The 26,964-nt window shown below is 45.6% G+C and overlaps 1 protein-coding gene across 1 annotated transcript in view; it reads right to left on the bottom strand.

Annotated features, from left to right (window-relative positions):
- The window catches only part of ADCY8 (adenylate cyclase 8), a 223,685-nt gene extending 200,689 nt beyond the window's left edge, over positions 1-22,996 (bottom strand). Inside the window, exon 1 of the mRNA XM_007101973.2 lies at positions 22,049-22,996. Coding sequence (XP_007102035.2) covers positions 22,049-22,996 — 948 coding nt within the window. The remainder of the gene's footprint in view (positions 1-22,048) is intronic.
- Positions 22,997-26,964: the final 3,968 nt, after the last annotated feature.

Here is a 26,964-nt window from a genome sequence, read left to right as displayed (position 1 = left end):
AACCTGTGTCCATCTGAGAACAAGAGCAAACAAGAAGACACAGTTAATAATGGAAATCCATTCCTTCCTTCATCGTTCAACAAATATTTCCTGAGGGCCTACTACATGCCAGGCACAGTTTTAGACTTTGGGGATACATTAGTGAAAGATGGACATCATTTTAAAAAAATCTGTATGCCTGCCTTGCTGGCAGAGGTAAATAATACGATTAAGTAAATTATCTGGAGAGGTAGAAGGTATAAAAAATGTGTTTTTAAAATAGAGCATCGTAAAAAGGAGAGGAATGTGGGGTGAGGGTGGGGATGCCGTGTGGGAGAAGAGTTTTACAAATTTAAATGAGGACATCGGGGTAGATGCTCTCACCAAGAAGGTGGCTTTTCTGCCAAAACTTGAAAGAGGAGGGTGAGCGAATCACGGGGATCTCTGGGCAAAGGACATCCCACCTCTATAACCAAGATATTATACCATCTGGTACATTAACTATCAGAAAACGTTAAAATATAAATTGTATTACAAATGCCAAGTACTTTTTTGGTATGCGTGCTCTGAGTGAGTGGATCGTTTGGAGTAGTTGGTTCATGGGAAAGAAGTGGGCTTTGAAATACATGTTCTCCTTCAATATTTAATCAAAATAGTGACTCAACAGAGTTCCAGTACTGAATCCTTTAGCTATTATTATTTTTTAAAGGTCACAGAGAACACTCAAAGGAAGAGAGGCAGTTCTTCTTTTTTTTCCTTTTGGTAAAACACACCATCTTGGAGAAGTGATGTTTGTATTAAATATATTCTTTCAGCCTTCCATCAAATGGTTTGGAAATAACAGTTAAAAATATCAGAGGCATGCATTTTCATTAACCAGGCGATTCGCTAGTGCTTTGGCCTGAGCCTTTTGCCAACTGTTTCATTTTGGCCATGTCACTCTCCCCAGCTGCTCTGTTCATTCATTCAATAATTACTTACAGAGCGTCAGTTATGTGCGAGGCACTGTTCTAGAGGCTGGAGATATGATGGTGAATTAAGAATCAAGGTCTCTGCCCTCACTAGGCTTTCACTGCAAACCGCGTAATAACAGGTAGCACATATGGCCTGAGCACTGTCCCAAGACTTTACCCACGTCACCTCTGTTAATGCGCACACCTCCCTTATAAGATACATACTATAACTATCCCCATTTTACAGATGAGGGAACTGAGGCTTAAAGAGGTTAAATAATTTGCCAGGTCACAAGCTGATGAGTGGTGGTGTCAGGATTGAAACCCAAGCACTCTAGCTCCAGAGCATCTCTTCTCACTCATTTTGCCAAAACACCTTCTTCTGTTTGAGAGGAAATACCGAAGTGTACATTTCCTGAAAACTAGAATGTAGCGGAGGACGTGGATAGGGGCATCTCATCTTCCAGCAGTGGAGGTCTCGCCTTATAACCATGCCATTTTGTTGGTATCTCTAAATCTTACCCTTGAATTCCCAGTTCACCTGCCACCACGGTGAAGTTTTCCTGTGTCCCCAGTCAGAATTAATGACAATTTCTTCTGGCTCAGAATATGACAGAAATGTCAGGGACTCTTGTGGAGATGATGAAAAGGGAGGAGAAAAGGAACGATGATGGTGGTGATGGAGATAAAGGTAATGTTGGGATTAATGAAAATAATGATCTGAGATATCTTAGGTGGTCCTGGCTCTTTGCAACACAAAAAATATGGCAGCTGCCTATACCATGTCAACAACAAACAGTATTTTCTACAAGTAGGTTGTCATACAATGCAAAGAGCTTCTTGGGATGGAGTGAGTTCTCTGTCACTGGGGTATTCCAGAATTGGTATAAATATTCAGTGGAAAATGTATAGATTAAGTGTAGTAATCTATATCCTACTTTCTTATAATGTTCATTACTCTTCCCAGACTCATTCCCAAAATTGGGAGGACAAATAAATGCCTGTATTACTCAAAAATCAACCCCAGTAGTATGTACGTTTTCCTTTCATCTACCTACCTATTTATCTATCTAGCTAGCTAGCTAATTAGCCATCCAATCCAGTATTTGTGTCAACTTCCTCTTCATGAGGTCAACAGATCTTATATGTTTATTTGATAACTCAACATTACTGAGATCCATCATAAGAAATAAGCAATAAGATAAGAATAATTATGTTTAATGAAATTGGTGTTTGCCTCTTTAATGATACTATCTATTTAAAGACTGTGGAGGCCATGAGTATTTTTTTACCAGAACATGGACTTTTAAAAGAAAAGCATCACCCTTGCATGATGATTTTGTGTAGGATCACTGCAGTTACAATTTGGCAAATTCATTAGGTCCTCTTCCCTTGGTATGATTCCTATTCATCTCCTGGTACCAAAAATATTTTATCTGCAATTTTTAGCCTTACCCAGGACTTGAACCAGAAAGAAAGAGACCAGAAGCCCACTAGAAGCACTAATCTGAACCCTGGTCTAACCCACAATTATTTCACCTCCTTGGACCTTAAAATCTATTGTAATACATCCTCTAGAGAAGCCAGAACTACCATCTGGCCCTGAACATCAGCCCTGGGTATTCCCATTCATTTATTCATTCTTATATAAATATTTATCAAACATGGGAGGCTGAGAGTATTCAGGTATGCAAGCAAATCTTAGCCATTCCCTATTACATCATATCTACTCTCTGGTGGAAAAACAGACATGGAACAAATACTCTCTCTCTCTCTCTCACACACACACACACACACACACACACACGCGCGCGCGCGCGCACACAGTGGTATGTGTTATCTAAGAAAAGTATGGAGGCATGTAAAATGTGATTAAGTTGTGACCTAAGAAATGGCAGAGGAAGCCTCCCTGATAAAGGCTCCTTGTGCGGAGAATGAGGGAAGAGCTTCTCAGGAAAAGGAGGAACAGAAACTCAGACAGCTCAGAGGCAAAAAGAGACATGGGTCTTTCAAGGAACTGAACCAAAGTCATCGTGACTTCAGGAGTGAGAATGAGATGAAGAATGGAATTACCCGAGGAAGACAGAGGCCAGATCTAAAACGTGGGTCTCAAGAGGGAGTTCTGCCTTTGCCTTAAGAGCAATGGGAAGCTACTGACATTTACTGAAGGATTCTAAGCAATCATCCCCATAAGAAAAACTCCACCCTGGTGACGCTGTGGACAGTAGATCGGAAAGGATCTAAATTGGGTGTAGGGAGGCGACTGTGATTCAGATGAGGAACAGGGTCTCCTGCACTGAAGTGAAAGGGGCGGAGATAAAGTGGATGGATGTGAGCATATTCAGGAGGGAAACTTGTCAGGAACTTGCAATAGATTGGCCATGGGGACTGAGAGATAGAGAAGTGACAGGCATGCCTTGGGCTTTCTGGTTTGGGCAACTGCAAGGATGGACCAGAGAACCCTGGATTCACTGAGATCAAGATCTGGGAAGAGGACAAAGTTAGGGGAACTGCAGGATGTAAATGTCCCCCCTTCCTCTATGAGATTTAGGAGGTTTTTTGGACTTCTTTTTAGAGTCCAATTATTCTACATGTAACCAATTATTTATAACACCAAGAGTCACAGAGTCATAAGCTTCGAATTAGAAGGGATCTTAAAAATCATTTACTTCACCCCTTTGCCTTTTGCCCCAAATCCCTGGCGATGGGCATCTGGCTTCTGCTAAACACCTCCAGGGATGCCTTTTAATCTCACAAAGCCCAGTGCAATTTCAAAGAGTTATAAATAGGAAGGCATCAGTTTCTTCCCTTGGGACATAGTCCTACAAGTCTTCTCCAGCCATAATTATTGCCTGGCATTTATTCTAGGGCTATAAATAATATATCAGATGACACAACATCTGATCTGGGTCTTTCTTTATGTTCCCCAAACATCAAGTATGGAGCAAAAAAAAAAAAAAAAATCACAAAATGAAAACGGCTCTGTTTGTCTTAGATGATCAGGTCATCAAGAGAAGAGTTGTAATGTTATCTCAAGAAGTAGTCAATGTTTATTTATTGGTCAATACACCATGAATATATTTTGCGGCCAGTATTGATTAGAACTTTCATTTGGATGTTGGTAATGAAGAAGTAAAACAATAGTGGATTAAACAAATTTGGAGTCTATTTTGTGTTATAAAAAATTTCTAGGGATGAGCCGTCCAGGGCTGGTACGGTGACCTCAATAGTATTATCAGTGTCCTAAAATTCTTATTTCTTTTTTTAAGTTTTTTTTCAGCTTTACTGAGGTATAACTGACAAATAAAAATTGCATAAAATTAAGATTTCCAACTTGATATTTTGATATACATATGCGTTGTGAAATGATTACCACAATCAAGCTAATTTACATATCCATCACCTCACATAATTATCGTTTTCTTTCCTTCCTTCCTTCTTATTAGAATTATTTCTTTGTGATCCACCATCCCACTGTGTGGCTTCCATCCTCAAGGTCTTTTCATGGCCCGGGGTGGCTGGTGGAGGTGCCATTACATCTGCTTATCAGGCAGAAAGATGACTAAAGTGGGGTGGGTGTAAAAAAAGCAGACTTCCCAGAAGAATCAGGCATCTTTTCAAAGCTTTCTAAAACCTTCCAGTGATGAGTACCACTTATACCTTACTGGCTACCCCAAGTTACAAAGAAGGCACACAGGCACACACACACACAGACTCACACACACGTGAATATATATATATATAACCACACACACACACACACGCGCGTCTGGTCACATTACCTCCCCAAGGCTGTTCTATATGCAAGAAAGAAAGAACAGTGCATGTCGGCAGCCACCCAGCAGTGTCTGAAGCACAGTCTGTGCGCAGAAACTTGCCCCAGGTAAACAGGCATGTCCTCACCTGTGGGCAACTAGGTCTAGATTACTCTCAAGAACATAGGCAGGAAAGAAAGAGATTTATTTTTGCTAGTAGTTATGTGGGTTAAAATATAAGGGCTTGGTGTGCATATTTTAATAAATTATGTAATGATTCTTTCCCCTTTTCCTTCTGGTGTATCCATTAATCTGGTTTTGAAGAAGGCTGGGGAACCAGGAAGTCATCAGAACTTTAGACTTTTCTCAGTCTCGGTTTCTTCTCTAAATGTTAATTCTACTTTGAGCATAGGCTGCACAGACAGAAAGCCAGGTAAAGGAGCAGACTGTTTCTCAGCTCTTTAGAGCATCACGGCATGAAACCCACTGCAGCTCTCTGTAGAGCCTTGATAGGAGGCGGCCCAGGCATCGATGGATAAATTTTCTTTCTTGCCTCTGGTAATATAAATGCCTGAGGGCAGGAAATATTTATTTGACTTTGCCTTCCTCAAGTTCAGCACATTGTAGGCAGTTGATAAATGAAAGGCACATGCATTATTAAATGTGAATATACATTTACTTAAATGTCGGTCTGGCACGTGCAGGGGCATGGTGGGGGAGGCAGCAGGAACTCATGTATGTTTGGTAGCAAACAGACTTGAGTTTAAATCCTCACTTGGCTACACCCAATCGGAAAGACTGCAGCCAAATTCATCTCTGATCTTCAATTTCTTCTTCATTTTTAAATGTCGGTCTGGCACGTGCAGGGGCATGGTGGGGGAGGCAGCAGGAACTCATGTATGTTTGGTAGCAAACAGACTTGAGTTTAAATCCTCACTTGGCTATACCCAATCGGAAAGACTGCAGCCAAATTCATCTCTGATCTTCAATTTCTTCATTTTGAAATGAGGGCTGCAATTCTACTGCACAGATACCTCATTGAGAGTGGACAGGATGTATGTGAACCACACACCAGCGAGGCGTTGCCGTATGTGAGTGTGATCAGCTCTTCTATCTGGTTCTCCCTTTGGAACATCCAAGTTAAGGTCTCAAAGCCCAAAGATTTGGGAGGGGGTCTTGTATTTATTTATTTTTTATGGTTTATTTGTTCATTTATTCAACATATATAGGACATAGTCTCTGCTCTTAGGGACCTTATAGCTTACTGGAGAATCAGGTTGTCACACGAATTTTACTGTCCATGATAGGGAAAGGACAGCATTTTGGAGTATTTGAAGAAAGCACTTCAGTACAAAGAAAGTGTTGTACATGGAGCATCCTGGAAATTAGAAATTGTTCCACTGACTGATCCCAGAGCCTAGGTGCTATCAGGTGTCTACACTGCTGTTAGAAGATTGTAAACCAGTAAGACAACAGGGAATAGGTGGTAGCAAAGCAAGCCCAATAAAATTCCTCCTCAAGTGTCTGGAAGGGGGTGGGTGGGTCTTTTAAAGAAGTGGTTCTCAAACAGTGTTCAGTGGAACCTTGGGGGTGCCTCGGTGGGTCGGGCAGAAGAATGGCAAAGCAGTAAGAGAGGATGAATGGTAATGCAGCACAGAGAGGCAGAGGGGGTCTCCCTCCACTCTTACCACCCTGCAGTGTCATTTTCATTAGTTTTATATTTGAGAGCTTAGTCTAGTTTGAAAAAAACGTTTAGATTTAAAAATGATCTTTTCAGCCTTTTTTACACCCAACTTACCTCAAACCAAGGTATCTGGGGCAGGATATCAAGTGAAAATTTGTTTCCACCTTCCACAAAATTAGGAAGAACTTTTCATGAGGACAAACTTCAGTGTGGTAATCTGTGTGGAGACCTAACAGCATTTAAGTGAAAAAATGGTTTTGCTTCCTTGCAAGAATGTTCTAAGTCCATGGCAAAGGGGCGATTCCTGAGGACTGATATTTCTGTACATGAAAGAAACACTTCAGTAAAATGTGTGGCTTGAAATTGAGTGGACAGCCTCTCATCCGGAGGTGCAGTTTTTGCTTCTAGTGGGAAATGACTGTTACTGCTGGAAATGGCCAGGGCAGAATTGCCATTTCACCCACTGATTTTGTTTTAATTTTCATTTTATATTGGACTATAGTTGATTTACAATGTTATGTTAGTTTCAGGTGTACAGCAAAGTGATTCAGTTATACATATACACATATCTATTCTTTTTCAGATTCTTTTCCCCAATATGTTATTACAGAATATTGAGCAGAGTTCCCTGTGCTATACAGTAGGTCCTTGTTGATTAAATATAGTAGTGTGTATATGTCAATCCCAAACTCCCAATTTATTCCTCTCCCCCCACCTTTCCCCTTTGGTCACCATAAATTTGTTCTCTAAGTCTGTGAGTCTGTTTCTGTTTTGTAAATAAGTTCATTTGTATCATTTTATTTTGCTTTTTTTTTTTTTTTTTTTTTTCTTTTTGGCCGCACCTCAGAGACATGTGGGATCTTAGTTCCCCGACCAGGGATTGAATCCATGTCCCCTGCGGTGGAAGCTGGAATCTTAACCACTGGACCTCCAGGGAAGCCCCTGTATCATTTTTTTTTAAAGATTCCACATATAAGCAATCAGGCACTCAGCCTGTGGACTGCTGTCCTGTGTTTGGCCAGTTCCAGCCCCATCTCAGAGCTAGGCAGCCTGGCAATGTGTAACCAACCACATCAATGTGTGACCAACCCATCTGTGTTACAGAAATACTACTACTATTACTACTACTACTACTACTGATGCTGCTGCTATCCAGAGCTTGGTTACTCCTGTTTATCGGCTCAACACTCGTTCATATTCATCAAGTCCTTTCATATCTATAAACTGTGAAGTTTTGACAGCAGGTATCTTACATCCTCATCTTGTTACAGATGATGTGACTAACATACAGCAGGATGAAGTGAGTTCCTCGAGGTCCTGGGGTCTGTTTCCTGGGGTCTGCAGACAAAGAACAGGAAACCACAGAAGCCAGACTCCAAGTTGTAGGTATTCAGGCTGCTCAGATGCCCAGCTCCATCACCCCTGGGTAACACTGACATAAAATGGCTTGTTGCTCACAGCTGACATGCGCATGTTGTAAAAGCTAGACAGGCAATTCTGACAAGCTCCATAAAATCACTAATTAAATATTCAAAGGAAACAATTGTCTGTCAATTAAATATCTCAGTTACCATTCCCTTGGAAACAAACTGAATGACTAAAATCACATACAATTTTACAACTCACGGAGTCAATGTAACTAAACCGCTAGGAGAAATTAAATATTAAATACCATCTAATAAGTAATTCTCTCAGCATTTGCTATATCCTTACTCATATTTCTCTTCCTTCTCAGAGGTTACAGACCTCAGCCAGCTATGTTTTCTATATGGGTTGTCATTATCTGATCTTGGGAGCGAAATAAACCAGGAAAGCATACAAATCTTCACATACACATTCACTGTAACTCACAGGAATGACGAACCGTAGAGCTTGAGCCATCTCAAAAGTCATTTCCTAGTGATAGAATTTTAGAGCTGTGAGGAATTCATTTCAAGGCCAAGACAGGTGGAGTGCTCTGTACAAAGTTGCACTGTCTTGGATGTAAAGTGCAAGGTCAATCTTTTGATGACTATTCGGTGCTACTTTCAATACAATGTACCAGCCCCCTGGCTCCATAGAAAGGTAACATCGTTATACGCATTGCTACGATTTGGAATACAAATTTCATTTTTCTTTCCCTTTATTACTTTTAACTCATTGCCTCTGAAACTAGCAGAGTTAATTGAGATAAAAATGGCCTTAAAAAACCATCAAATCGAGGGGCAGCTTTGAAATGAGACAGATGTGGTTAAAATCCTTTATTAGCTGACTGACCACAGGGAAATAATGTAATACTCTGAGCTTAGCATCCGCAGCTAGAAAAAGGGAAGCAGAAATACTGATGCTAAGATGATTCTCCAAGCACTGACTCAAGAAGCCTCTGCTACAAGCTTTTCCCATGATGTGCCAATGTCCATTCCAGGGACAGACAAAAGGACAGCGCCTGTCCTCAAAGTGTATATGGTTTACTAATAGAAAGAAATAAGGAAACTGTAATGCCAGTCTCACCTACCAACCCCTATTCCTCCTCCAGGTCTTAATTAAGATACTTTCCTCCTCTCAGTTCAAGTCAGGTTTTTTTCTTTTAAATAGAAACCAGGACCAGGACAAGGGTAAGGCCAGCTGGGTTCCTAGGGTATACAGTTTAAGAAAGCACTTCCTGTCAGGGTCGTACCAGTGCAGGGTCGGCACCTGAGAGTGAGTGCGCCTCTTATGCTTTGCACCCTGGGTGCCTTACTAGCCTCAAACTGGTCGCTGCCTGGCACTAAACCAGGTCACCTGACTTAAAAGCACTTAACTCAGTTTGAAATTTTTCACGTGTTTAGGTCACTATTTGATTGATGGGTGTCTCTCACTCTAGATTATAATCCCTTTAATAGTAGGATTCCGGATTCTTTTCCTCACCACAGTATCCTTACTGTTTGCACCCAGCATGCAGTGGTACTCCATAAATATTTATGCATGAAGGACTGAATGAAAGAATAAGTTTATGAATAATGGAGAGATGTAAAGGCCATGAGGCAAGCCAAGGGACTTAAACCCACCTGGGAAAGCATCAGAAAACCCACAGCAGAGAAGGTGGGGTCTGTGCTGAATTCCTTTCTCCTCGAATTATCATTTGCACGCTGGCAGCATCCAGCACCCGGGCACTTGTTCGAAATGCAGAATCTTGGGTTCCCCCTACATCCAAAGATTTTACCAAGACCTCCAGGTGATCCCAAAGCACATAAAATTTGTGAGCATTGGTCTCAAAAACACATGGGTTTAGCCAAGTGAAGCCCAGGAAAGGGCCACTCAGGGCAGAGGACTCCAGGAAAAAGGGTGACTGTTTTGAAAATTAAGTTATAATAAAACATAAAAGGTGTTGTGTGATTCTTTGTACCAGGTCCGGAACTAAATAAATACTATTGTGCATATTATTTCATCTCTTCAATGATCTTCCGGCTATTATTGTTCCCATTTTACAGCTAAAGAAAGTGAGGTACAGAAAGATTAAGGCCCTTGAGGGTATCCTGAAATTAATAAACGGCAGATCTAGCCCAGGTGGTCTGAATCCACATCCTGCACTGTGATCTCCACACACTGACGCTCTTCCCGTGAGACGTGTGGGTCTGGAGCAGGGCAATACTCAACACCGACACTCTCCCACTGAAAACATCTTGCTCGAAGAACTGCTTGTCTTTTTGTCAAATTTGGTAACATCTGCCTGCCCCTCCTCCATTAAACACCTAATCTGAGTTCAGATTCTCAAACAGACAATTACACACAGGCCACTTGTTCCTAAGCTGGCATGTGTCTTGAGGAAGGGACACAGGGGAGGTTTCCTGGAGCTGGTGACACCTGAGCTGGTAGACAAGGAAGGAAGGAGCCAGAAGAATTGTTCCAGAAAAACATTCAGGCATAAGCCAGCATGAGGTACCCAGGAAAACTGGTGATGGAACTTACCCAGTGGTGTGAGGTGGTGAGAATACTAGCATTTGAGAGAAGCTCGCCCTTGCGGGGTGGGGACGGCTTGGAGGAGCACGAGGGATGAACGAATTGAGAAATCGTTGGGGAGGGCGTGCGGCACTGGAATGAAATGAGTAGGATGGAGAGATCTGGACAGATCCCAGCGATGGGAGATGAAACCATCAGCATTTCACATAGATGCTGGGAGACTGGGAGTTGATTTTTGACTTGCTGAGACTGAGCTGCCTGGAGGTGTCCAGCAGGTCACGAAATACCCTGGTCTTCGGCGTAGCAGACAGAACAGGGTTGGAGATACAGATGTAGGACATAGCTGCACGGTCGTCAACTGAAGGAGGACGTGACTGCCGGGGTGATGGGGAGACAGACGGGATGGGAATTTAAGAAGCCTCAACGTTTAAGAGGTGAGTTGAAGGGCAAGCCCTGAAAGCACTTGAGAAGGAAGAGTGTGTGTAACCAGCACTAGACTCAGTGGTAGAGACACACCCGTGCCTCAGGGTACAACCCCTGCCTTTGTGAAACTCACAGCCCGGCTGGTGAGAGAGAGAGAGACACGGAGAGAAACAGCAGTACGGCCTGTGGCAGGATGGATAAGCAGGTAGGGGTAACGCGGTCAAAGAAGAAGGAATATCTAACTAGGTCTGGGTACTAGGAAAAACTTCATAATTCTGCAGTTTCCCCCTACTCACAAAACCCTTTTAGGTATCAAGATACTTGTGCCTGAAGAAGCCAAAGCCATTTGGCCAACGTCACTGGGAAAAATTCATGGCAAAAATATGATGACAGTTTGTGGTTTCTATGTTTTTAAGGAAATGTACTTACATAGTTTCAAAAATATCTCTCACTGTCCATTGGAACAGTTCACAGTTCCTCTCTGGCTGAAATGGCTTGGGCAGGGCCCCAAGAGCTGCACGTGATGTCATCATTCACTTGGTGAGAGACAAAGGCTATAACTCTCTCATGAATAGGGAAGCGGGCCCTCTGTTCGTTGGGCACTGACTCTCTGGTCCCATGAGCTGACCATCACCAGTAGGCTAGCCAGACTCACTTAAGTAATGGGGGACGTTTGATGCTGAACCTAGAAGAAAATAATCAGCTCTGATTGATTTTGATTTTGTTTCTTGAACTAATTGGCAGCAGAAAAGTGAACTAAGGGGGATAAGGCGTCACAGACCTGAAAACAGGCGACTTACTCATAACCTTTTTGGACTTCATGAAGACTGTTTCTGTTACTTGCACTGGGTTCCAATATGGAAAATCAGGCTTTATTTTTGCCTTTGGGCAGCCTACAGATAAACTGGTCCAGTTAGGGTACAAACTGGTCTTTAGGTGGTCGGTTTTAAGCTGTGGGAAGTGGCAGACTAAGCAATTGTCCAGTTACTATGCTCAGCAAGGGCGACCGGTTCTCCTCTTAGGAGTGAGGCAGACCAGCTTGGCTGGCAAGGAGTGCCGGAGGCAGGTAGGAAGGTGGGAGCACCTCTTGCCCACAACTGCCCCTGTATGAGGCCAGAGGGTGAACACCCACAGGTGACCAGAAGGGGGTACCACTGAGAGGTCAGGCCAAAGAAATGATTCGGGGTAGTATACCACAAAGCAAAGACCGCCTGAGTGAGGTGCCGGTGCTGGGATTCAGAGCCAGGGTGCTAAAGAACCAAGAAGGAAGCCAACGAGGGGCTGAGACCCTCCTTAATACTTGGACTCTATTTTGCACGGATGGACCGGACCACTTAAAATTTTCAGGAATGGACAAATAAGTATGGATAATTTAGGTCCATGACTTTTTCACTTGCTCTTTCCTTTTTTATCTTTTTTGACTGAAATGATCTGGATAATGATTTGAATTTTTCTTCATGTTATCTACTATAACTTCCTTAACACAGGTCCAGCAAACACTCAGCTTGGGGCTTTCTGCTCAAAGCCCTTCCTGGGATGACATTTGGTGTGCTTTTGCCTGTATTGACCAGAGAAACTGATTTCTTTTCTCTCACTGGCTTTTCACTGACTGTTTGACCATGCGTGTTGGCGGGGTGGAGGGGGAGGAGGGGGCCGTGTAATATTCAGTCATTCCATTCATTTATAAGTAGGATAGTTAGAACTGCCCATGTGCCGGGTACTATGCTAGGCGCTAAGAACACAACGATGAGGAGGGCACAATCCTTGACCTCAAGGGGCTCACAGCCTGGTAGACACATGACATGTTATGACGTTGCTCTGATAGTTGAAAATGCAGAGTGTAGCAATGTACCAAGGAGAGGGAATTGAGCCTTGCTTAAGCTCTTTGTCTGCCCACCTTGTGTGGGAATGGGCTGCCTGGAGCTCCAAGGCAGCTGCTCAGGTTTTAGCTGGGGTTACTGTGAACACAGAGCAACTAGGAGAGCCTGGAGCTGCAGACAAGCCCGACCTTCTCAACATGAGGCAGATGCTCTCTTGTGCCATGTCTTCTGGTCATCAGGCTCGGGATGCCTTCAGTCTGTGATAAGGTGATGCTTAAATAACTGACCTCCTGACTCTTCCCCAGGGTCCCTTTACATTCTTCACTAGGAAGAGCCACACCCATTTACAATGTTTTCTAAAGTCTGACCTTTCCTTTCACGCAACTCTTAAAAGAAATCCACTGCAGCTTCGCTTTTTCATGCTTTAGAAGTCTGTAGTAAAAAAAGCCCAAGACCTGCATTTGTGTAAAATATTCACCGAATGCTGTGTTTCAGACGTGTTCTGAGAGTCTGCTACATACCTTCCTACCTCTGCATCGGAGTCACAAACTCCCTCCCCAAATCCATTCAAGTACCAGCCTCATTACAGCAACTACCTTGACTGTGTAGTACACAGCCGTGTCTCAGAATGCAGAACCCAACAGTCAGTCAACAAGTATTTGTTGAATAATTTTCCTACTCAATCCTCTTTCTCCCCTTCTTCCTAATGCAATCCTGATTTTTTGAGAAGCAGTAAAATCAAATCTATTTTTGCCATCCTTTCTTGCTGATGGAGGGGCCTTGGATCAGAATTCTGGTCCCCAAAATAGAAGCAGACATCACTGGGCAGGGGTCCCAGAGGAGGTCCTGAAAGGGCCGCCGACTCAGTGGGCAAATGCCCTTTAGGCATCTTGGCTTCTTGCCCTTTGTTCTTTGTCCTCTTCTTTTTTTTTTTTTTTCCTGCCTGCAAAGTGGCTGTGATGGCTTAGAGATGCAACTGGTGGTTTCCAAAGGACCTTGAGGAAAAGACCTCCCTGTATGGAATTCTCCTTTAGGCCATCCCTGATAGATTTCTGGACAGCTTTCCCTTGAAAAACCCCCATGCCAGGGAGCTCATCACTTCAAAAAGCAGCTCCCTGGGCAGGTCTATCTGTTACAAAGCCTTAGCTTTAGGTGAACCAAATCTCTCATGGTATAATGACCACCCATTGATCATTATTCTGTCTTAGAGGACACATAAAATAAACAGTTTCTCTTTGTCATGGCAGTACCCCAAATATTTGAGGACACCGACCATATCTCTTCTATCCTTAGGCCTTGCAGGGTTTTTCTTTTTCTTTTTTTTTTTTGGTCCTGTTCTCTTTTGCTGCATTTCTTAGTCCCATGTTATGAGTTAAAGGAATACATATATTTTGACTATGCATTCCGTAATCCTTAGTCGTCTCTATTTTATAAGCAATCATGTGTATTCAGCACATAATCACACAGAAAAAAGGAGAAAAGATTCTGAAATGGTTTACTCCAGTCAACTGGAAAACCAGCTGACACAGGACAAGGATGTAGTTTATAAGACAGCTCAACAAAATAATTCTTGTTTCATGTGAAAATTTTATACTGGTATGCTCTTTATATAAACATGACAGTTTTAAAATTTTACTCATTAAAAAACCCCCAAACATTAATACGATTTAATTTCAGACTTAGCTCACGTCTTCACCATGTACATTTTTATCATTTTCTGATTTAGGAGAATTTTGTGTTTCAAAGATATTTTGCAATTCATAACACCTGAGTTAGGCATATAAGTCAGGAAGCGGGGTGGAAGGGAAAGAAAACCCCCGTGACTAATGAATGTGCAAGGCATTACACATATTAAAAGACGTGATCTAGCTAAGAATGAAATTCAAATACTAAATCACAAATATGCCCAGTCAGAGTCCAATGCAGAGATATCAAAGAAACAAGGAATTGCAGGTTTATCTGACAACACATTGAGTTATAATCCCAGTTCATTGGTTGAGAAGGTGGTCACACAAGTTGCATTCACTGGTAGAATGGCTTTTATTCCCCTTTGGAGATGGCCAGGACTCCCTGGGAATGTCTGGGACCTCAACGGTTAATTAATCTACCCTGCATTCTTCTGTACCCTGCAGAGGTGACTGAAAAATCTTGGAGTGAGAAAAGCTGGCTTCCGAAGTGCTGCTTAAGTGACCTGACTTCTTAAAATTGTTCTTCATAAACAAACTCACATGATCTAATTTGCGTGTATAAATCCAATTATGTTTCCTGGGAAGGCACAGGGAAGATTATCTGGCTGGGTAGACTAACGTTCTTCTACTCCAGCCCCAAGAAAATGCTGGGGGAGAAATTATTTACAGAACTGATTCTCTTGCTAACGGAAGGTCAGACCTAAATATCCCTGAAATTTGCCTACATTCTGGTTTTGGTACCTTGCATTCCAGAGAAAGCAAAGAACACGCTACAAAGCAGTATGCCTAGGGAACTGATATGCCATCCAACTGCATATTCTAGACCTCCTGGTCCCTCAGAGCATCAATATTGTGCCCATTCATTGGTGAGAGGAAAGGTTTGAGATGAATGTTGCAAGTGTCTCCTATGTACTGAAAACAAACACATGTAGCATCAACTCAAATAGACACACTTGTGAAATGAATAAATTAGCATCCTAAGAAATATTTAGACAACAGTGAAGTGTCACATCAGCGTGACTGTAGTAGTGTCCTTTGATTATACGTTGCCATCAGCACTGAATTTGGGATCAACTTTTTTTTTTTAACTTTCCTTTTAATGCTTGGTTTCACTTATTTTTGATGCGCTCTTAAAATGCCATCAATCATCAAGGTGTAAATGTGACTAATGCATTTGTCCTACTTAGCATGACACCGCAGCAGCTGCTACAGAAATAAAGGCCTCCCAGTCTTCCCAGTTCCAACCTAATTATTCTCCGACCCACTGAAACCAGTCAGGTGACATTACTGGGTAGGAAGAAAAACAAATTCATTATTCAATCTTGCAAAGGCCACACCACACGTCATTTTACAACTCCCTCTGAATACACAGACGCCAAGCCTATTGGCAACTCCAGGGCAAAGGTGTCTACAGATCAGGGCTGAAGGGATTTAGTTTGTCATTTCAGATGTCATTAAAAATATCCTTTGCAAAGCCTACTCTCCATCACAAAAAAAAAAAAGGAAAGGAAAGAAAGGAGGGAAAAGAGAACCAAAAAGGACAGCCTCTCGGTATTTTTCACAAGTAAGAGAGAATAATATTTCCATTTCTGGGCATTCAGAGGAACCCCTTGGGAATGTTGACACTCAAATCTGCTTTTGAATGTCATTTTCTCAGACAGGCTGGGATGTTGCAATTATTTTTTTTAAAGCCTATATGAATTTGCCAAAGGAAAATGTACAGAAATGGAGGTATTTGTGGTTTTAAAAAAATGCACATAATAACTATTGAGGTGCGTTAAATAGGACCTCAGTTACACTCATTTAATGGACATTTGTGTTTCCTGAAGTATCTACCTTGATATCAAATACCAAACTGAGATGATTTAAATTACATGTCATTTGCTGTACATTAAATAGTCATAAGATTCCTTTTATTTGATTCGAGTTAGCAGACTTAGAGAAAGGACGTATAATACATGCATATGTTTAAATTTTACACATGGGGAGAGAGGTGTTGGTAATTCCATTATACTCACTTTGACTTTACTGTGAAGTCAACCCTTCATTTAAATGATCAGAAATGCATATTAAAGCACATGCAAAGCCTTCTTCTCTCCTGACCCCCACCTGCTCATACCACACACCACTCTCTTACCTGGTATAAACGATGCATTTTCCCCAAAAGGATTTTTTTTTTAATTTTTTTTTGTGGTACGCGGGCCTCTCACTGTTGTGGCCTCTCCCGTTGCGGAGCACAGGCTCCGGACGCGCAGGCTCAGCGGCCACGGCTCACGGGCCCAGCCGCTCCGCGGCACGTGGGATCCTCCCGGACCGGGGCTCGAACCCGTGTCCCCTGCATTAACAGGCGGATTCTCAACCACTGCGGCACCAGGGAAGCCCCATTTTTTTAAAAATAAATTTATAATGGCAAGCTAGAAATCCCTTGTTATTAATCGTTGCTCCGCGGCACGTGGGATCTTCCCGGACCGGGGCTCGAACCCGTGTCCCCTGCATCGACAGGCGGTCTCTCAACCACTGCGCCACCAGGGAAGCCCCCAAAAGGATTTTTTAAAGGCCAGATGGCAAGCTAGAAATCCCTTGTTATTAATCAAGTTTAATGATCATGATTTAATTAGCATCCTTCTGGCTCTAGTCGTTTCTGTTTCGTTGGATGTGTGTAAGACAAGGAAGAAAAGGCTGCTTGAGAAATTCAAATCTGACAGCCTGACCCTGAGCACTAACTCACCTGGATTTGCATACCTGGCTGCCTTTGCTCATAGAGCTATCTTGCAGAAATCACCTCCATTCTGACACTTCTGCTTGTATGCCTCACCAAGAGGTCCAGAGGGCTAATTAGCCACTAGCTGTGACATTTCAGAATCCCCAAGAGGGAAGCATATAATGCAGCAAATCTTTGTAGCTCAATATTGCTGCCTCTCAGTTTTCCAATAACTAAATGATCTTCATCATCTTATCACTAATGAGCTGAAGAATGAGAATGAGATGAATTTCAAAAGTTAGGTAGCTCGTATGATTGTCACCAGCAATTAAAACAGAATCAAATGCTAACTACAGCAACAGAGCTCAGAGTGTATCTCCCTGGTGAGAGAACCTACCAAATACAACCTTATCATTAATATTTTAATTATACACATAATGTCATTTTGTAATGACTTTTTAGATGGGTAAATTGAACGGGCAAGAGAAACAATTTAAGAGGTGGAAAATTCTGTGTCGTAGAGAGAATCTGGACAAAGGCGCTACTATCTGTGGCTTGAATCACATAACGAAGCTGATTTAACTTGAAACGGGTGAGGTTCCCCAAGGAAGGAATACCTACAGCCCTAGTGCTACCTGTAGCTGAACTTTCTCAGGGGGAAAGGAAAAGGAATACTTTGAATTGGGCTTTGAAGCTTCTGAGGGTTCCTCAGTATTTCCAGTGCCACTTAGACCTAGAAAATACACGGGGATCACATCTGCCCTGGACGAGAACCTCTTTGGGTGGGAAGTTCACGACTTTCGTCTAACTGTTCACTGAGTGGACAAAACAGAAACCATTTCTTTGCTGATAGCAAGGAACCTCCTGGCTGGCCCTTTTAAGGTTCTACCTCGTATCCACAGTGGAAAGTATGTGATAGATAAATGAATACAGGGCATTCTCTCTTCACATAGGGTATCTGCAGAGACCTGCAGCTTGGTTGTTACCCTGTCAAGCTACAGATATAATTTTCTTCCAGAGGGGAAGAGGAGAAGCCGATTCCCAAGCTTGGGTTAGAGAAGGCAATCATCGGCTCATTTGTTCCTTTTGAAAATGGCATATTCAGTGAAGTGAAACAGCTGCCGAGGTGTGTTTACTGTATCCTCATTCTAGCTTCCTGCTTCTTGAAAATGTTAAGTTAAACACGAGCCATCCTCTTAATGGGAATCAAGATTAATGTAGAGAAAGAAGATATGCCAGTGTTTATGGCCTTCAGTTGACAAATTTATATCCCACTGAGCAAGACGATGAGCTAGCTACAGAGAGCCTATTCCCAGCAATTCAATCACTTTCCCCTTCTGATTGCCCTTTGGCTTTTTCATTAAATGTTCATTCGTAGGCTATGTGGGGTATTATTCTCTTGAGGAGTGAAACAGGTACCTCTCGCTCTTGAGTCATTTCAAATGCTTATGTTTTTAGAAGGATACCCTCTGAAAGGTTTCTGAAGAATGACTGGCATTGAGCTAGGATTTGAATCCTGACCTCACCACTTATCAGGCTCGTCATCTTTGGGATGTCCCTTTAAAGTTTCTAAGAATCTGTCATTTCTTCTCTGAAATAAAAGTGAAGGATGATACCATCAGTTTGTCATCACTAGATGGGATCATGTATGTAAAGGCTCTTGGTTACATGTAAAATATTGTACAAATGTAAAGAATTATTATTGCGCTTTGATTTCTCCGAAGGCGTTTACGTGTAAAAGACTGCTTTACACACATTTACGTGTGTGTGTATGTGTGTAGAAAGCTTTCACCGACACAATGTCAGGGGACTTGGCTATTTTATAATATTGCTTATGCAATGAGTACTCTTGTTCATTCAGTGATTAAGCGCCTACCACGTGCCTGGCATTTTTCTAGGTGCTGAGGATAAAAGGATAAACACGATAGACAACGTCTTTGCTCTTACACGGTGTTTACATTCTTGTGAGGGTGTGGGGCTGGGGGAAGAAACACAATAAATATAAACCAATCAGATAATTTCAGATGGTATATGCGTTCTGGAGAAAATAAGACATGTCATGTACTAGGGAGTGGCATTTGAACTGAGTCTGGAATAATGAGAATGCGTCAGTCATGTGAAGACCTGGCAAAAATTGTTCTGGGCAGCAGTCACAAAGCCTAAGAAGTGGGAAAGAGCTTGGGATATTTGAAAGACAGGAAAATAGAGAGTATATTTGGAGGCTGAGGAGTAGAAGAGACAGAAACATAATTAGCGAGAGAAGCAGCACCAACTTACAGAGGATCCAGTAGGCCATGGTAAGGAGTTAGGATTTTATTCCAGTTTCTAAACGAGGTCATTAGCAAGTGTTAAGTATGTCTTGTATATCACCAAACAGGGAAAACCAAACAATACTGATTTTAAAAAATCACAGATTCTTTTTTTTTTTTTTTAAAGCGATTAATTCTCTACTTTATCCACCTACAAGGTCTAGGAAAGACACTTGAACCTCTAGAGGGCGCCAAAAGAAAACCTTTTGTGGCCAAAGCCACAAAGGTTCTTTCAGCACCTAAAATCAGAGGAGAGCGCTCTGCTTGTTCCTTCAGAGTCCGGCAAAAGGTGACACCTTATGAAAAGGCAGTTCATCTACACTTCCTACCCAAACAGAAAGTTGAATGAGCTTGGTATACGTACACCAGGACCCTGGTTTTCACGCTAAAGGATTGTTTATGATGGGGTGGGAGTAGGAAGACATTTGAGGTTTATTTTTAATCTTCTCCCATCTGGTAGTATTTGAGGGGAGCATAAAACAAATATGGAGCCAAAATTTACTTTCTGGATTCATTTGGCAAGAAAAGTGTCTCTATACTTAGGACTTTGAAAATATTCATAATTTGCTACTTAGGATGTTATTCTAAATACTATTCCAAAGTTACTTGACAAAGTCTTTTAGTAATGTGTACCAAGGAAGGCTACTGCGTGAGAAGCAGTGGGTTATGACAAATGGAGTTTTCTGCAAATGGTCAGATAGCTATGATATATTATGAAAACGACTCATAGTGAGAGAAGAGAAGGGGAAGGAAGGAGGAGAAGGAGACAGAAAAGATGAGAAAGGGAAAAAGGAAAAGGAGCAAGAGGGGCAAGGAGAGGTCAGCAGATGTCTAGGTACATAATAAAGAAAATGCAAAACAGAAGGAGAGAAATTGGAAGAAAGGGAGAGATTCAGAGGACACTCGGGTTCAAATCCACGTGTAAACAAGATTCAGAAACCCAGTTAAAATATAATTTTATATAATTCCAAATTGAGACTTTATCATATGTGGGTATTAAAGGTTCATGATGATTCTGAGAAAACATTATGTTTTTTTTAATCCTTTTTTTCTTTTAGAAATTTATTTTATTTATTTTTGGCTGCATTGGTCTTCGTTGCTGCACGCGGGCTTTCTCTAGTTGCGGCGAGCAGGGGCTACTCTTTGTTGCCGTGCCCGGGCTTCTCATTGCGGTGGCTTCTCTTGCTGCGGAGCACGGGCTCTAGGTGTGTGGGCTTCCATAGTTGTGGCTCGCGGGCTCTAGAGCACAGGCTCAGTAGTTGTGGCGCACGGGCTTATTTGCTCCGCGGCATGTGGGATCTTCCCGGACCAGGGATCGAACTCGTGTCCCCTGCATTGGCAGGCGGATTCTTAACCACTACACCACCAGGGAAATCCCTCATTATTGTTTTTAATAAGAAAAATTCAACGGGTCAGACCTCACTTACAGAGGCTCTCATCCCCCCCATTTCATGCCTGATGATCATAGCCATGTACTTTATATGCTCTTTGCTCTACCCAGGGAGACTTCAAAAAGCACCGTAAAAGCAGCCAACTAGATAAGTAACCTAAGCAAATGGATATAGAGCCACCCGAGAAGAGAGAGAATCCCAAATCAACTAGGAGTCCAGAAGGTCAATGATGGGTAAAGCACTCTGACGGTACCAGCGCCCTAAAAGTCATGAGCAGTTTTCACAGGGGTTGTACCTGTTTATCCTAAGAACCATCTATTCAAACCAGACTGCAAGAGGAGCCTCTGATGTCCAAGCACCTCTCGTCAGCTTTTTACTTGAAAACACTCCAGCTGATACGTTTCCCTCATTTTTATGGAGAAGTTCCCATAAAACTCTCTTGTTACCCCCATTCACTCTCTTGTTACCTACCAGACATTTGGCCAAGAAAGTGCCAGACCATTAATTATCAATTGATTTCAATGAATTTAAACAGTAGAGTCATCATCTAACCCCTCATTCACAGACAAAGAGAACTTTGTTCACAGAAACACATCCATTTTTAATGGGGAAAGATAGGAAGAAAGGGGGAGAAAGGAGAAAGCGACCTAAAGAGTCAGGTTCCACCTAAATATTTCAAACCATCTACATCAAAATGCCCCTTTTCAATTAAGCAAAACCTGCATTCTTTGCCAATGACATGCTTGCTCCCCCTCTCCACCAGCCCCAAAAGTCCTGAGATTGATTTATTCAAAGCATTGGGGTTGGATCCTGTAGCAAGAGAAGATAGCACCTTAGATCCCCAAGGCAATAAAGGAAAAAAACGTGTGTCACAGGCTTGTTTGAACGACTGCGTAAGATAGCTTAAGTAGGGTACCCAGCACCAGCAATTAGTACGCATTTGACAAATGTTGATTCCTTCGAGAACTGAGGATTTGTGGCGCAAAGCCACGGAGAAACCCAACTCTGAATCCCAGAGTCCCTTAGGACACCCTGCTGTAACTCTCATGAGTAAAGCTGCTAAGGAATGGGTCACCTTCTAAATCGGGGTGCTCCCCCTCCCTTCTGTCTCCTGCTCCAGAGACTGACTGCAGCTCCTGGGGGATGTGTGAGGGGCAAAAAGAAGACGACTTCTTAGCTGATGTCAGAGAGTTACTCACAGCATCAGAGTAGAAGGGTAGAGATGATAGAAACTTTAGAGATCATTTAGTTCCAGTTCCTCTAGAGCAATAGCACCCAGGACGAACACCCAGGACCTCCTAGGTGCAAGGCACTGTGCCGGGCTGGGGGAGGGGACTCAAAGGGCGAGAGGCAAACCTGCCTCTTAGAAAAGCGATTTCTAAAGAACCCCGGGGAGTCAGGGGACGAGCAAGGCAGGCAGGAGTTACCTGGTTGATGGAAATGACCGCCAGCCTGGGGATGACCCCTTGGAGGACCACCTGCAGTAACGACGTGCCCAGGCCAGCCAGGATGGCCCAGGTAAGCGGCAGCGGCAGCATGCTGTAGGTGGCGAAGAGGGTGAAGAGCACGTAGCCAATGCCGTCTCCCAGGAGCCCATAGCCCAGACCTGCTGCTAAGATCTGGGTGGTCATGGCCACCCAGGTGACCACGCCGCTGTACTGCAGGTAGGTGTGAGAGGTGGTGTCCTTCCTGACCACCACCAAGGCGCAGATCACCACCTCTATGCCCGTGAAGAAGCCCAGCAGGATGCCCTTGAGCGGGTCCATGGGGGCCGAGGCCAGGCTCAAGTGGAGAACCAAGAGGGTGAGTTTGGTCAGCACGTCCAGCACGTTCATCACCACCTCCGACTTGCGCCTCTGGCCCAGGAAATAGCGCTGGTAGAGGCGCTCCAGATCCCGGGACTTGAAGGAGTTGCGCAGGGTGGGGAAAATGACCCCTCGGTAGCTGTAGCCCCCCTTGAGGAAGAAATCCGAGTTGCTCGGGGCGCAGTCGAGGTGCAGGAAGCCCAGGTCGCCCGCGCCCCCGCCGCCGCCGCTGCCGCTGCGTTCCGGGAAGACTTTGGTGCAGCCGGGGCTGTGCGCTCTCTCCCCGGGGCCCAGCGCGTAGAGGGGCAGCGCAGAGTCGCCGGCCAGCTGCGACGCGTGGTGGTTGGGGCCGCCGCCTACAGGGTCCGAGGCTTTGCTGGAGCTTCCGCGGCCGCCGCCACTGCCCCGGTGCCCGTGAACGAAGCGCTGCTCGGTGATGTGCCGCACCGCCGTTTGCCACAGCAGCCGCTGCGGCCGGGAGCCGCTCCCGCCGTCGCCGGCCGGGGGCGTCGGGTGGATGGTGTAGAGCTCCTCGCTGCCGCTAAGGCAGCGCACATCGGAGAGCTCCATGGCGCCAGGCCGCTGGGAGGGAGGCGCAGAACCTGCGGGAGGCCGCGGCGGGAGGGGGTCCCGAAAGGCCCAAAGGCGGCCTGGTGGGAGCTTGGCGGCGAGCCCTTCTATCCCCAGCCGCCCTGGGCAGGAGGTCCCCGCACGTCAGGTCATAGTGCGCCCCGGGCCAAAGGGCGTCTGGGAGACCGCCGCAGACCCCTGCGTCCTCGCGCGTCGCCCTCCCGCCAGCCCGCGCAGCTTGGGTGCGTGGCAGCGGGGGCTATTTGTCCGCAGAAGCCGCGGCGCTCTGAGCCACGCAGCCCCCTTCCCGGCCTCTGGCTTCCTGGCTGGGTCTCGGCTCAGCGTCTTGGCGTTGCCTTTGCTCTCCAAGAGGCGCCCAGGCGCCTGGGCTCCGTGCTTCAGCTGCGCGCCGGGCGGGTCCTGGCTGCGGCACTGGGCTCGGGACGCCCACGACTCGGCGGCTGCAGGGGGGGCTGGTCGGGGGTGACCGGCAGCGCAGATAGGTGCGAAGTTAGCAGCTCTGGCTGGAACAGAGTCCTTCGGAGAACTCCATTGCGCCGGGATGGGGAGCCGGGGCGGAGCTGGGGGCGGGGGTAATGAAGGGGGAGGAGTGGGGGACAGTGAGGTGGCGGGTGCCCAGCGGGAGGATTGGCGAGGTGGTAGCCTCAGCGCTAACAAGTCACCAAACAGTTAATTTGGAAGTGCGGGTGTGCTGAGGCTCCCTCCCGCGTTCATTTCTGGCTGTCTCCACTTCCTGAGCGAAGACTGACAGCGCAGCGCTGGTTCGGGCCCGACGCATCCCTCGGGGAAGGCGGAGGCCCTCAGGGTCCCAGTCGCGGCTACAAGACGAAGTCAGCCTTTCCAGCTGTGCTTCCAAGGGGTCGCAGCACAAGATTCTCACCCCCTTCACTTCGCTCGTTGGAATCCCTTTGGCCCGGAGCTGGGAGGAGCAGGAGGCGAGGGCAGGAAAATAGTGGGGAGGGCTCCAAAGCCAACAGCTCCGAGGACGAGGAGAAGCCACTGGTGCAGATCTCTGAGGCTAAGAACCGTAGCTTGGTGGGTGCGGATGGTGTGAGGTTTGGGCGAGAAGGGAGGCCCGAGGCCGCGGGGAAGTCGCCTGAGTCGCCGCCGGATCCAGGGGAGCGCCGCGTGCCACCCTGGCGCTCTGAAGCGCGCTGCGGGCGCCGGGCGACAGGGAAGAATTTGGAGACCTGTCTGAGCAGTTGGACACCAGAGGAGACTTAGACCCGCCCCCACGCCAAGCCACGCCCCCGGAACGGGGCGGGGGCGGGGTGGCGGTGGTGGCGTGGACCTGGCGCCCAGATCTGGCCAGGACGCCCCAGGTCTTCAAGGCAGCGGCGCGCTTAGACCTGCGTGGGAGAGGACGATGGGGTTAGGGAGGGCGGGGCGGGCGGGGCGGGCGCCCCCGACCAGCCCCCGGCGCGGAGATGCAGCGCTCCAGCTGGCCGCGCTGGCCGGTTCCTCCGCTGTTCTTTTTTAGGCACTGGCTCTGGTCCTGTGCAGGTGCGGAGCCAGGACTCGTAGGCCGCTTTGCCCACGGACTCCGAAAGCGCAGCGCGAAGGCATAGAGGGTCTCCTTTGTGCTCTCCCCACTGGGGCGTCTTTTGGCAAAGCCAACTTTCGGGCTAAAAGCAAAATACCCCCAAGAAGCCACAGTTGCAGAGGCCGGCAGCTTCCTGAGGGAGTCTCTTTACTACACCAATCCGGAGAGATGGAGAGCGCGAGGCATTCGAATGCGAGGGCCCTCGGAGGGCCAAGTTTCTCCCCGCTTACAGTAGGGGTCGAGGACGGAGGGCGTGGGGAAGGCATTTCCAGCCGCCCTGTCGAGCCCGGTTTCCCGCCCGCCGAGCTCCGGCGAGCAGTTGCGGACAAAGCCCTTGGCGGAGCTCGGGGCAGATCCAGGCGCAACACGGTGGGCACGTGGTGTCTGCGCCCGCGCCTGGCCGAGCAGGGGCTCCCAGCGCCGGGTCCGCCGGGCGCGCCTTAGTCCCGAGCCCGGCTGCATGTGGCGGAGCCACGGTGGGACTGCGGCTTCAGCCGGTGGAGCCCTGGGCCCTGAGCACAGTCAGCTGATGGCCAATGACGTCAGGCCCTGGGCGCTTTCGCGGCTCCCCATGGCTTCCCTTGAAAGCACCAAAGACCGCCTCGCCGTTCCCTCAGGACCCCCTGAGCGGACGATTTCCCCTGCTTTCCCTAGGAGAAACTCCCCTCCCTTTGCTTGCCCTGGGCAAGAATATCTTTCCCGATCTCCCTTCTCAGAGGCACACACCATCTCCAGGGTTATTTGTGTCCACCGTGTCCCAGAAACACGAGATTGCATGATTTCCTTTTTGAGTCTTTCTTTTGCACACACACGAGTTTCAGTTTAAACCCAGAACTGGTCAACTGCCTTGCACATAGAATCCCCCCAAAAGCAGAAAGAAGACTCAACATTTTCCCCGATCTCCCTTAACAGTAGATTTCTGGGATGTCATACACACCCTGGAAAAGACTCCTTTAATCCTAGTCCCTTAAAGTTGCACTCTATAACTACACCGCTCAAGAAAGGAAACAAAATTAAGTGCTCAATTTTGAATTGGAAGAAGGTCGATTCTATCTTTAACCCAGTTTGTAGATGAATTAATTTGTTAACAAAGTAAAGGTATCCCAGAATAGCTGGACTATTCCATGGGGCTGGAATTTAAGGGCAAAGCGCTTCCCCCAAAACTCGGTTTTGCAGTTATCTAGACCTTAATGAAATAATCCCAGGCATTACATCCTCGAGAAAGAAATGCTACTTGCTTCTCCCTTCCTAAATTCCTTGGACTCTGCCTGGCCAGCTCTCCTCAAACTCTAGGGTGGGTAATCAATATCTTGACTTGAGGCAGGGAGTCCAAATAGGGCAGAGGGCTGGGTCGGGGAGGGAGGCTGGTTCCTGCAGACCCTATGCCAGGATGTGTGGGGAGCTGTGTCCTGATCTGCAGGCATAGCCCCAAGTCATCTGTGCTAATGAGCATATTAGTAAACTTGGCAGCGGAAGACACCTCTTTATTTTCTCAATTCTTTCTCCTTGGGAGCCTGAGAGCTCAGCCTGAATAAATGAGGGGTTGAATGCAGATGGAACTTTCCTATGAAAATCTTCCTCCTGGACATATCCCAGGATGATTTATTCAGCAGCAAAAGGAGGCTTGCCAAGGAGGGGGAGATTGGACCCAATCAGATAAAATGACTCAGGCTGATGAATGAGCATAGCATGCTACAGAAAGACGCTCAAAGAATTTCCTGAGCTCCGAGGTTGAAACTAACGCATCAGGGAGAAAACATTGCATCTGGTGTGCTGACTCCTCTGAAAGTTCCTTTGCTGTAGGGGTGTTAGGGCATGTTGTTTGAAAATAAGAGCATAGGTGAAACAATTAGATTCAAATGTTATTCTTCCTGTTGGGATGACACAGTGCCATTCAGAGCCCCCCCTCCCACCCCACCAAGTTCTGTTTTTGAATGACAGCATTGGCTCAGTACACGTATCAGGAGGCTTTTGGGAATCTGCAAACCACCAAATGATTATCGCCTAAAACAAGAGAAGTCGACACACTGCTTTGAGGCTATAATGGACCTCTCATTCATGGTCCTCTCATAGACCTTAATTAAGTGAATTAAGTTCACTTAATTCCTTGCATATTTATTATGGCTGGGTCTTGACTACGTTCCAGGGACAGTATTTTGCCAACTCAATGTCTTTTTGTACACAGTTCTCTCCTCTTGGAATTTCCCTCTATTCCCCCTATTTCCCTCCCTCAAAACACTACTCACTTGATCCTTCAAAGCCTGAGCAATGTCGCCTCTGAGCGAAGGCTTTCCTGATATTCCCAGTGAGAGTTAAGGGTTTCCTTTTCTGTTGTTCAAAAGTCTGCTCTGGTTCCTCCAGTATGGCTCTTACTACAGGCACTGGCTCTACCCCACTGGCTTAC

Source organism: Physeter macrocephalus, chromosome 15, assembly GCF_002837175.3.
Source record: "Physeter macrocephalus isolate SW-GA chromosome 15, ASM283717v5, whole genome shotgun sequence".
NCBI classification, from domain to species: domain Eukaryota; kingdom Metazoa; phylum Chordata; class Mammalia; order Artiodactyla; family Physeteridae; genus Physeter; species Physeter macrocephalus.
Note: the sequence above shows the minus strand (reverse complement) of the source record. Positions and strands in the feature narration are given on the sequence as shown.